Source organism: Anabrus simplex, chromosome 2 (assembly GCF_040414725.1).
Source record: "Anabrus simplex isolate iqAnaSimp1 chromosome 2, ASM4041472v1, whole genome shotgun sequence".
NCBI lineage: Eukaryota > Metazoa > Arthropoda > Insecta > Orthoptera > Tettigoniidae > Anabrus > Anabrus simplex.
The window spans coordinates 772,847,190-772,859,331 of NC_090266.1; the positions used below are offsets into that span (position 1 = coordinate 772,847,190).

The 12,142-nt window shown below is 39.1% G+C and overlaps 1 protein-coding gene across 1 annotated transcript in view; it reads left to right on the forward strand.

Moving 5' to 3' along the window:
- The window catches only part of LOC136864447 (glutathione hydrolase 7), a 203,729-nt gene that overhangs the window by 108,854 nt on the left and 82,733 nt on the right, over nucleotides 1-12,142 (forward strand). The window contains exon 5 of the mRNA XM_067141452.2: nucleotides 2,810-2,982. Coding sequence (XP_066997553.2) covers nucleotides 2,810-2,982 — 173 coding nt within the window. The remainder of the gene's footprint in view (nucleotides 1-2,809; nucleotides 2,983-12,142) is intronic.

Here is a 12,142-nt window from a genome sequence, read left to right on the forward strand (position 1 = left end):
AAACATTGAAAGTAAAAGCCAAGAGTATTGAGCAATTTGTACAATTGGCGCTTCCTGGTGTATATACCTCCACAGTAAATGAGACAAAATGATGTAGTGTAAGATATATTGGCCAAACGAAATCACAAAAAGTGGGACATTTGAGTGTCCCCAACAAAACTTTCAGGACAGCGGGACATTTTGCCAAAAAACAGGACTGTCCCAAGAAAAGCGATACGAATGGACACCCTATGTTTGCCCTGACACTTCAAGTAATGAAATCCTCATGTTTTGACAGGCTGAAAAATGCCTCATACCAGGTATTTTATTGAATCTCAATCTACAACCCGGAATGAAATATAATGGCATAATTACGTGGAACATTATGACCACCTACCTACTATCAATGATTGCTAGTCACACACACACGGTGCATGTAGTATCAGTGGGCGTGCTGTCCATATGTAGAATGGGGAGGGTGCGCGATCTATCTGTGTTTGACCGAGGGTAGATTTTGTTGGCACTGAGGCTCAGCACGAGCATTTCAGAAACTGCATGACTTGTCAGGTGTTCGAGGAGAGCTCTGGTGAATGTCTTCAACAAGTGGTGAAACCATGTCCAAACGTCAAAGGGTCGGGCGACCACCCCTCATTAAAGATGTCGGACCTTGAAGGCTGGGCAGGCTGGTAAAACAGGACAGGCGGCGTACTGTGGCGGAACTAACATCAGACTTTAATACTGGGCAGAGTACAAGTATGTTTGAACACACAGTGCACCGAACAATACTAAGGATGAACCTCTGCAGCCAACGACCCATGCATTTGCCACTGTTAACACCGCTACATCGGCAACTACGACTGAAATGAGCACGTGACCATCGTCTCTGAACGTTAGCACAGTGGCAGAGCGTTGCTTGGTCTGATGAAGCCTGATACCTTCTTAATCATGCCTATGGGAGAGTGCAAATCCGTCATCTTCCAGGGGAACAGCCCCTTGACAGCTTTACTGCGGGACGGAGACTAGCTGGCGGCGGCTCAGTTATGCTCTGGGGAACATTCATGTGGGCATCCATAGGTCCAATGGAGCTCGTACAAGGCACCATGTCAGCCGAGAAGTATCGTACACTGGTTGCAGACCACATAAACCCCTTCGTGGCGATCATGTTTCCCAATAGCAGTGGCATTTTTCAACAAGATAATGCGCCATGTCACAAGGCCAGGAGTGTGAGTGGTTTGAGGAACACATGGCGAGTTGCAATTGATGTGCTGGCCCCCCCAACTCGCCAAATCTTAACCCAATCGAACACATCTGTGATGTAATTGAACGTGATGTCAGAACCCCCCCGCCAGAATTTATGGGAATTAGATGAGTTGTGTGTGCAGATGTGGTGCCAACTCCCTCCAGTGATCTACCAAGGCCTCATTGCTTCCATGCCAAGATGCGTCGCTGCTGTTATCCATGCCAAAGGTGGACATGTAGGATGCTAATTAGATTATAATATCACCTAATCAATACATTAACATTTTTAAACAATTTGGAATTTATCTTTATTTCCATATGAGGTATGTTTCGCCACCTGATTTATGCCTTGAGGTAGTAGTGTGACTGATGATGCCTTCAATGATAAGGTGAAACATCATGTCTCATATGGAATAAAGATAAATTCCTAATTGTTTAAAAACTTTAATGTATTGAATGATATTATAATCTAATTAGCATCCTACATATAGTATCTTCAATTCCGATCCATAATGATATTTATCACCTGCAAAGGTGGACATACCGGCTATTAGGTATTTTCAGGCTGATCAGTTTATTTTTTTAACGAATATGTATAACACACTGCCTGACATCATGCACAAAAGCATTACTGACCCTGTGTTCATCTTTCAACATGGTTGAACGTACTTCACGTCTACATCTCGTGTACTAAATTACCTACCCAGGGTTGCAAATGTGCGTTTGGCAATTGGCCATATCGCATGCAGCGCTAACTGGCGGCTGACCCACTAACCATCACAGATAAGGGAGGAAGTGATGACACTATTTCCTCCTACTCGTTATGATATAGCTGCCAGTAGTTTCCACCAAAACATGTATGTGTAGTTCTCATTTAGTTTTTACTCTTTTGGTTTGTAGTCATTGAAAATTTGATGGTGCTCAGGTATGCCAGTCTTGTATTGGTAATTTTAGCATTACATAAGAGAGCTCATGCAGGGTGAAATTCCGGCATCTTGCCATCTCTAAAAGCTGTAAAAGTAGTTAGTGAAGCGTAAAACAAATAACATTATCATCATTACAAGTAATGTTGAAAGTGAGGTGGGTGGATTGAATCAAAAATGAAGAGATATTGAATCAAGTTGGTGAGGGAGAACAATTTGATCAAATTTACCAAACAAATAAGAGACCCAGGACTAGCACAGTGGAGTTTTGAAGAAAATGTAGGGGGTTAGAACAATAGAGGAATGGCCAAGACATGAGTATGACAAAGGGATTAGAGTAGATGTAATAGTTATGTTAAGATGAAGAGGTTACCAGAGGATAAGGTGGTATGTAAGGCTGCATCAGGTCAGTCTGTGGATTGATGACCAAAACAGACAGCAATAGTATATGGCAATGGGAGGAGATGTCTAATTTGTTTGAAGTCTATATCTTTCATCTCTAATCATCCTACCCTACATTCATAATTCCAGTAGTTGACTATAATATTTATTTTTGGTCTTTTGTTTTGTAGTGTTGCAAATTTTGTTTAAAGATCCATGTGGAATATGCAATTTTAAAGATGAAATTTAATACCTTCTCATTAAATGTTCATTTTCTTCTTTACTAGAACAGGTTTCCCTGTCCCAGAGAGTTTGATCCCAGCGTTATCAAGACTCACTCCAGGCAGAAAGACTAATTCAAAACTTCAGGCAATGTTCCGGCCTTACCTCCCTGGTGAAAATTTCATGTTCGCCCACTTGCCTGCAGCTCTTGAAAGGATTGCCACTGTTGGCCCTGATGGTCGGTAAAAACATTGCTTTTGCTTTGATCCATGGTGGTGGATTAATTGCTGCTAATTAACAGAAAAGGTATACTTTCTTTGTAAATAATCCCTGGTGCATGCATTTTAGAAGGCAGTAATATAATTTATGTGTTCTTCTTGTGAACAGTATCTAATTCTTTTCTAGGCTTTCATAGTTAAGTCTAGATGAGTAATTTGTGTGCATTTACCATTCTTTTGCTGAAAGAAAGAAATGTATCAATACAGAGCTTTCAGCTATAAGAGAGGTTGGAGCCATAAATATGACATAATACAGTAAAACTAACATAATCCTATGATTATTAACTTAATGGTCATTTTTAGTGATCGACACTATTGTACAATCGCTCAAAGAAAGAATGAGTGCATGGTATTGTATAAGTTCCTTGCAGGTACACTTTCTCATGAAGAATTGAACCTATAGATGCAGGGAAGTCCACATAAACCTTTACAAATTTTTTGGCACATAACTTCCAAATTAATTATAACAAACATATGCAATCTCTTGTGAATTAGAATATAACTGTCTCAGAGTTATAATTTACAGCTCTCTGACATGTGCCATGTGAATAGTCTGTCTCCTAGTTCAATCGCCACAGTCGTGAGTTTGCTAAGTGTACTCGAACATCATCAACACAATCTTGACTCATTCCAGGTCTGTTTTCCACTCTCACTAAGGATTGAGCCAGTTGTCTCCTGCTTTCTTACCATTGATAAAATTGTTGGCGTGGTTGGAATATCACGCACACTAAGTTCTCTTCAAAATGCCCATTGCATTTCAATTGAAGAATTTGTCTTCCAATGCATTTTTGCAATTAAAACATGCTTCCAAAGAGAGTACTGCATGTTTATGTTATGACTGCAAAAACTAGAAGCTGTGAACTAATTATTATTATTAATAATAGTAATAATAATAATAATAATAATAATAATAATAATAATAATAATAGCCAACACTGGTTATAACAGTGGGATACCAATATAGACTCTCTCAGAGCCACTGAGATTATTAAACTCAATTTCAAGTTTACAATAGCTCCCAGAGGGAGATCATAACTCATTAAAATTGTAAAAATTTAGATGGATCACCCTATCCAATGTCTGTTATGGGTTTCCACAAGGTTTGTATCTACATGGGAGGTGAATAATATTTACCTAACCTGTGAGAGGTCGCAGACAGAGTTTTCGTCTAGGCTCTAAATAATTACAAATGTATAATGTCATAGGATTTTGCTTATGGGCTGTCCCTCTCAGTACCTTTTCCTCAAACTGTTGGCTAGTGATTGGGGGAAGTTTTAGCTTGGCATCAATCACATTATCAGTGTGAGAGTGCTTTACGTGGATGCTTGGAGCATTCGTCCGTGTGCGACCCCGTGTGTTCCTCGGCAAGCCGGAGTTTTTATCCATGTGCAACCTCTTATGTTACGGAAATCACACAAACATTTATGCCCACTGTGTAAATATTTCAGTAGTGTAGTGCTTTCTAACATTCTGCGTTGACATGGAAGAATAATTCAAAAAAATCAAATCCCCATAAGACCAATTGTTAACTTTAAAAATAGTCCTGCCAGTCTGATTGGCTCAGATGGTTGAGGCGCTGGCCTTCTGACCCCAACTTGGCAGGTTTGATCCTGGCTCAGTCCGGTGGTATGTGGAGGTGCTCAAATACGATGGGCTCGTAATCGGTAGATTTACTGGCACGTTAAAGAATTCCTGTGGGACTATATTCTGGCACCTCGGTGTGTCCAAAAACCGTACAAGTAGTTAGTGGGATGTAAAGCCGATGTTGTTGTTGTTGTTGTTGTTATTATTATTATTATTATTATTATTATTATTATTATTATTATTATTATTATTATTATTATTATTATTATTATTAAAAATAGTCCCACCTATAAAACTGAAATGCATTCATAATTTTTTAAAGAAACATTACAACTTTTCCAACAAATTTCCCATTAAAAATTCTACAGATTTTTGTATAGCTTCCATGAATCTAGAACAACTACCCCACTATACCTTATACTCCTTTGATATTACTAATATGTATTCCAATATCCCTGTAACAAAAACTATTAATCTTGTTAAAAATAATCTTTACAAACATAGTAAAATGAGTAGACATGAAATATAAGGGGCAGTCAGATGAAAACCGAACACCCAGTACAACGTGACATTGGAATGGTGTTATTCAAATGGAATTACCAAAAGTGTTAATACATTTATCCCACTGGGAGATGAGACGAGATGATCAATTCCGGTTGTATAGGAAGAGGTAGTGTGCTGACAGATCCACAACCACACCCACTCTTGCACTTCTTCTTCTGAATGAATGTCCACGGATGTCTTTCTTCAGGTCGCCAAAAATGGGCAAATCACAAGGTGAAAAAATGATCCAGGCTGTATGGAGGAGGTTGAAGTGTTTCCCAACGAAATCGCTGAAGCGTAGCCTTCGCTAGATTGGAAGTATGGAAGCGAGCTTTATCATGCAACAGGACAACTCCATCTGACAGCATTCCAGGGTGTTTGGACTTTATGGCGTGTCTTAGTTTCTGCAAATTTCTTCATAGCGCTACACATTGATTGTGGTTCCACGCTCGAGGGAGTTGACAAGCAGTGAACCCCTGTAGTCAAAGAAGAAAGTCATTGTGACTTTACCAGAACTTGGGCGAATAGCTTTGGAGAATTGTGATGTTTCCATTGTTAGCTTTGCCGTTTGTACTTGGGTTCAAAATGGTGGTACCACGTTTCGTCCCCTGTGACGATATGGGACAGAAACATGTATTCTTCCCCGTGCTACCACTGCAGATAACTTAGACTTAACGCCATTCTGTCAATCTTTTGTCTCCCTCCTTCAGTTGATGCAGAACCCACTGCACACAAATTTTGTGGAAATGCAACTGATCTTTGATAATGGCTTGCACAGAGCCATGGCTAATGCCAACCTGAACAAAAATTTTTTACTCCATGATTCATCGGTTTTTCCAGATAAGGCCATCAATCCGCCCTATCACATCAGGAATAATGGCTCGATGGGCCTGTCCTGGGTGTGCATCGTCTTACAGTGATGTACACCCTTTTTGGAATCTCCTATGCCACTCGTGCACACTCTTCATGTTCATGCAGTGTTCGCCGTACACAGCAAACATGTGCGAAGAGTTTCATGTACTTCATCACCCTTAACCACCAGAAAATGAACCACACTTCTCTGCTCTTATTTGTTTGCCTCCATTTCTAAAGCTGGACGAACACACTAGACCAGTCTGCGTGCCAACAAAGACATAACCCAACAACTGCGAGCACCTGTGGGTTGTCACTATGCAGCTCTTCTACCACAGCAAGGGCAGTATCGACACATAACAACAGTGTTGCCACCTTTAGAGCAGAATATGTGTTGTGGCGGGTGTTCCGTTTACATTTGACTGCACCTTATAGATGAATCCTTGGCCATTCTCAAATAACTACACTCATGCTCATAAATTAAGGATAGTTGCACATTGTGGTGCCATACAACATGGTGCTACACAAAACTGGGGCTAATAGCATAGGCACATAGTAAACACAAACGAAACATGTCTGTCAGTCCATGGTATTGGTGATAAGTTGATAAAACCGTCCCAAACACATGTGCTACAAAATGCCACTGTTTCCTGCGCATGTACCCCCGACATCAGTACGTGATATGATCACCATGCACACGTACACAGGCCGCATAACGGGTTGGCATATTCTGGATCAGGTAGTCGAGCAGCTGATGGGGTATAGCCTCCCATTTTTGAACCAGTGCCTGTCGTAGCTCCTGAAGTGTCCTAGGGGTTTGAAGGCGTGCAGTGATACGTCGACTGAGAGCATCCCAGACGTGCTCGATGGGGTTTAGATCTGGAGAACAGGCAGGCCACACCATTCGCCGGATATCTTCTGTTTCACGGTACTCCACGATGGCAGCTCGCTGGGGCCGTGCGTTATCATCCATCAGGAGGAAGGTGGGACCCACTGCACCCCTGAAAATGTGGACATGCTGGTGCAAAATGACATTCCGATACACCTGACCTGTTACAGTTCCTCTGTCAAAGACATGCAGGGGTGTACGTGCACCAATCATAATCCCACCCCAGACCATCAAACCACTACCTCCATACATGTCCCTTTCAAGCACATTACGGAGTTGGTATCTGGTTCCTGGCTCACGCCAGATGAGAACTCAGCGAGAATCACTGTTCAGACTATACCTGGACTCGTCCGTATATTTAACCTGGGACCACTGTTCCAATGACCATGTACCGTGTTCTTGACACCAGGCTTTACGGGCTCTTCTGTGAACAGGGGTCAGTGGAATGCACCTTGCAGGCCTCCGGGCGAATAAACCATGTCAGTTCAGTCGTCTGTAGATTGTGTGTCTGGAGACAAGTGTTCCAGTGGCTGTGGCAAGGTCCCGAGCAAGGCTACCTGCAGTACTCCGTGGCCGCTTTCGGGCACTGATGGCGAGATATCGGTCATCTTGTAGTGTTGTCCACTGCGAACGTCCCGTATTGTAGCGCCTGGAAACGTTTCCTGTCTGCTGGAATTGTTGTCATAATCTTGAGATCACATTTTGTGGAACACGGAGGGCCCGTGCTACGACCTGCTGTGTTTGACCAGCCTCCAGTCGCCCTATAATTCTACCCCTCATAACGTCATCAATATGTGTTCGTTGAACCATTTTCACCACACAGTCACCATTAGCACGTCTGAAAACATCTGCACACCTACTCGCTGCACCGTACTCTGACATGCACCAACACACCTCTGCGTATTTGGACTGCTGCCAGCGCCACCGTACGACGACCGCAGGTCAAATGCACCACATAGTCATACCCCGAGGTGATTTGAAACCGCAAACCGCCCATCATAGCGTTGTTTCACCATTTATTAGCATTATCCTTAATTTCTGAGCATGAGTGTGTTTTTCATCCAGTAACTCAATATAACAATAAGAAGGCCTCCCTATGGCAGCTTTGAGCTTTCTATCCGAAATGTATATTGACAACATAGAAAAGACTAAAAAGTTTTGGTATGTAAAGCCAATAGCATTATTAAACACTAAAGTTCTTAATAATATTAAAGCAAATATTTTCCTGGGTCAGGTATGTCAATGATGTTTTTGCAATAGTTGACCGGCAAACTACAAATAGTGACTCAATTTTAAATCAATTGAACAAAATTGACATATTTCTTAAATTGACATTGCAATCGAAAGTCAATCATTTGTTGAATTTTTAGACTTAACTGTAACCAGAAATAACAATAAACTTTTTTACAGCATCTTTAGAAAGACAACACAAACCATCAATACCGTAAAACAGGACTCTCTTCATGCTGGGGCCCAGAAAAGAGCAACTATTTTTAGTTTAATTAACCTTTAAAAAAGAAATTAGTACAATGTACACAATAGCCAGTAACTTTAAAAGAAATTTTGTTGACAAAATTATCAGTATGATTAAAAATAAACCATCTGCTACCCTTGTCAGAGAATCTGAGAAGAAAGAAAATTATGTCACATTTACTTTCAATAACGAAAATATCTATCTTATTACGAACATATTCAAGAAACACAATTTCAGTATAGCATTTAAAATAGTTAATAGCAATTCTGCTTTAATTTATAACCCACATAGTATTAATAACAGTACAAAATCTATCCAGACTTAAGTTTAAACAGAAATTTTTTGCAGGCACTTTGAATGTAAATTCTTTGTTGAAGGTTGGTAAACAGAATGAATTAGAACTTCTTCTAGATATAAACAAAATTCAAATCTTAGCAGTACAAGAGACAAGATTTTTGGATGAGAATGTGACAGAAATGAAAGATTATCGAATCTTTAAAGGTAAACCTGTGATTAAAATTATGAAAGGAATGTCACTCTTGGGGATAGCCTTTTATGTCAAAAAGAAAGATTATTGGACAATGTAACTGAATTCAAATCCCGCTCAGAAAGGATATCTCTTTTAACAATGAACTGCAAAAATTAAAAAAATATACTTTTATTAACTGTCGTGCACCAATAAATGAAGACAACAAAAATAACCCAAATAAAGTAGAGGAATTCTGGACACTCCTGGATGATGAATTATCTAAAATTCCAAAATCAAGTATGGTAATATTATTGGAGATTTCAATGCCCAAGTAGGAAGAGAGAGAATTCATAGACCAACAGTGGGAGAATATGCTGCAGACCAAAGAACAAACATCAATGGAATGAGATTAATTACTATCTGTAAAAACTTTCAACTGAAGTTAATTCAACTTTCTTCAAGAAATTGCCAAGGAAAGCTAAAACATGGATTTCTCCAAATCCATTACTAGGTGAATTTCAACTGGATCATGCAGCTAATCCATAAGAAACATGAAAGAAATTAAGAATGTCAAGGTAGTAAGAAGTAGTGAATTTGATTCCGATCACTACTTGTCTAAAATCAATCTAAAATTCTTACCCAACAGAAATCACAGAAGAGGGGAAAGAGTAAACAAATATAACACAAATAGACTTCAAATTACACAAGAAACATTGGAAACATTTCAGGAAGAAATAAAAGTATTTCATCATGGGAAGTGGCAAGATTTATCTAAAGAAATAACCAATAACTGTATTAAAGAGGATATTAACTGTATCTGTAATTTCATTTAAGTTAATATTTGGGTTTGCATATTGATCTATACTAATGTAAAAATTTTTTTTTGCTAGTTGTTTTACATCGCACCGACACAGATAGGTCTTATGGCGACGATGGGAGAGGAAAGGGCTAGGAGTGGGAAGGAAGCGGCCGTGGCCTTAATTAAGGTACAGCCCCAGCATTTGCCTGATGTGAAAATGGGAAACCACGGAAAACCACCTTCAGGGCTGCCGACAGTAGGGTTCGAACCCTCTATCTCCCGGATGTAAGCTCACAGCTGCGCGCTCCTAACCGCACGGCCAACTCGCCCGGTAATATAAAATTATTTCGCTATATTGAGTAGAGGGCACATATATCATTGTATATTTTAATATTATCACTCATATCATGTGACTTTCTTCATTAGATTTAGTAATGTTTTAAAATTATATGTTAAGTTAACTTTGGATCATGACCAGCTGAAAATGACCTCTGTGAAATTCGAAACCTGTACTGCATAATAATAAGACATAATAAAGTATTGATTAGGTGGACGGTACCCATTCTTTGTGATTGTGGATCACACTTACACAAACAAAATCAGGCAACTGTGTGATAAGAGGTGAAGTAAACTTTAACAGTGATTGTGGTGGAAGCAAAAAGCATATTGAAGCATGGGAAAACCTTTCTGCTATTGTGCCAGTACCAGTGGAGGAAGGGGTTCCCCTTAAGAAAGAATAGCTCAATGACCTGCACACATTGCTGACTAAATATTACAGGAAAGAGTGGATAAGGAACGATAACCCATGTTCTACAAGGCACTGTATGGCCAGCGGCAAAATTTAAACAGTGAAATGCCAGACTGACAATGATGTGGGAGATTTTGTTGAGAACAGTAACGGATTGTTAATATAACTGTACAAAATATTAAAGAACTTATAAAACGTTTTGAATGAGTGATGATTTCTTGATGTAATCATTAAATCAAAGAGTGGGATCAAATATAAAAACATATCCTAAACTTATTTCCATTTGTGCTATTTTCATAGTGTAATACTTTCAAACTTAGCTAATAAAACACTTTCACCATAAATCTGCACACTCTATTCCATATACTGCTGCACATACCTTTTATCTCCACAAAACTGCTGCAAAACTTGTTATGTCCAAATGTTTTTTTTAGAAAAAAACATGGGCTCTATAAGTTAAATTTTGTGGAGATTTTGCGGTATGACAAAGATAAATACTTTCTGTTTAATTACAAAATTTCAACTTCTTATCTTTGTTGCATAACAAATGACAGTTTTTTTGCGCTTCCTGAAAAATGTGTTTGTCTGCTCATAACGGGTTTTGCAACTGAACGACTCATTTGGTATCACAAAGAATTTTTATAACAAAAAGTGTCTATCTAAATATCTTAAAATAAGGCACTACACTACAGTGGTGAAACTGGAATGCCTGTATGGAAGTGAATGCCTGGTACTAAACTATAGATTAAATAAACTTGAGGTACTAGAAAGGAGAAGCATGAGAAAAATCGTAGGCCCTGTGAAAACAACAGAAGTATGGAAATTAAGATCTAATGATGAAATATACAGGAACATAGAAAAGATAACAGAAACCATAAGAAAAATGAGATTGCAATTTGTCAGACATATTTATAGAGTGGATGATTCCAGATTAACACAAAGGATTTTTAAAGTACCTTTGGAACAAAAGGCAACAACTAGCTGGATTCAAGAAGTAAAGAGAGATGTAGAAAGAAATAATATAAGAGAAGAAGAAACTATGGACAGAGATATTTTTAGAAAGAGAGTAGTGAGTATGGAAGGATTCCAAAGAAGATTGAACAAGAAGCCTGTTGCGAAGTGGTCCGAGAACGGAAAGGAACAGCAGAGTGATAAGGATGAAAGAATATTGGAAGGAACGGAAGAGAAAACAACATGGTATGAAGAACTGAATTGAAATTGGCACATGGTCCTTAGCAGGCCTCATCGTAAATAATAATAATAATAAGAAGAAGTACAAAATTTATGAATTCTGGAGTTTATAAGTTGAGTCGCCTAAAATGCCAGGCTAGTTATATAGGTCAGACCAGACGCAGTTTTCTCATTCTATCAGGAACACACCAATGCTAAAAAATATAACAGATTTTGAGGTATTAGCACCCATATGTCTGATTTTAACCTCTCATTCTCAACAATAGAACAGGATTTATCCAATATTCATACGGTTAATAAAAGTGTTCTGTTAAACATTTATGAGATTTTTTTTGCAACGTTTAAAAAAATAACCTTACACATGTTTTGTAATGAGCAAAAAAACTACTGTAAAACAAGTACACACAGTTCCCCTACTCCCTCTCCTCAATCACATTCTCCTCAAAGCCCCTCCCCAATACCTGTGCCCAAACACTTGCTACTTGCAGCAATCAGTCAGCTGTTCTCACTCTAACACAAGGCCACAGAAAGACCGGCGAGGAAGTAAGTACTCGGATACATGCATTTTTTT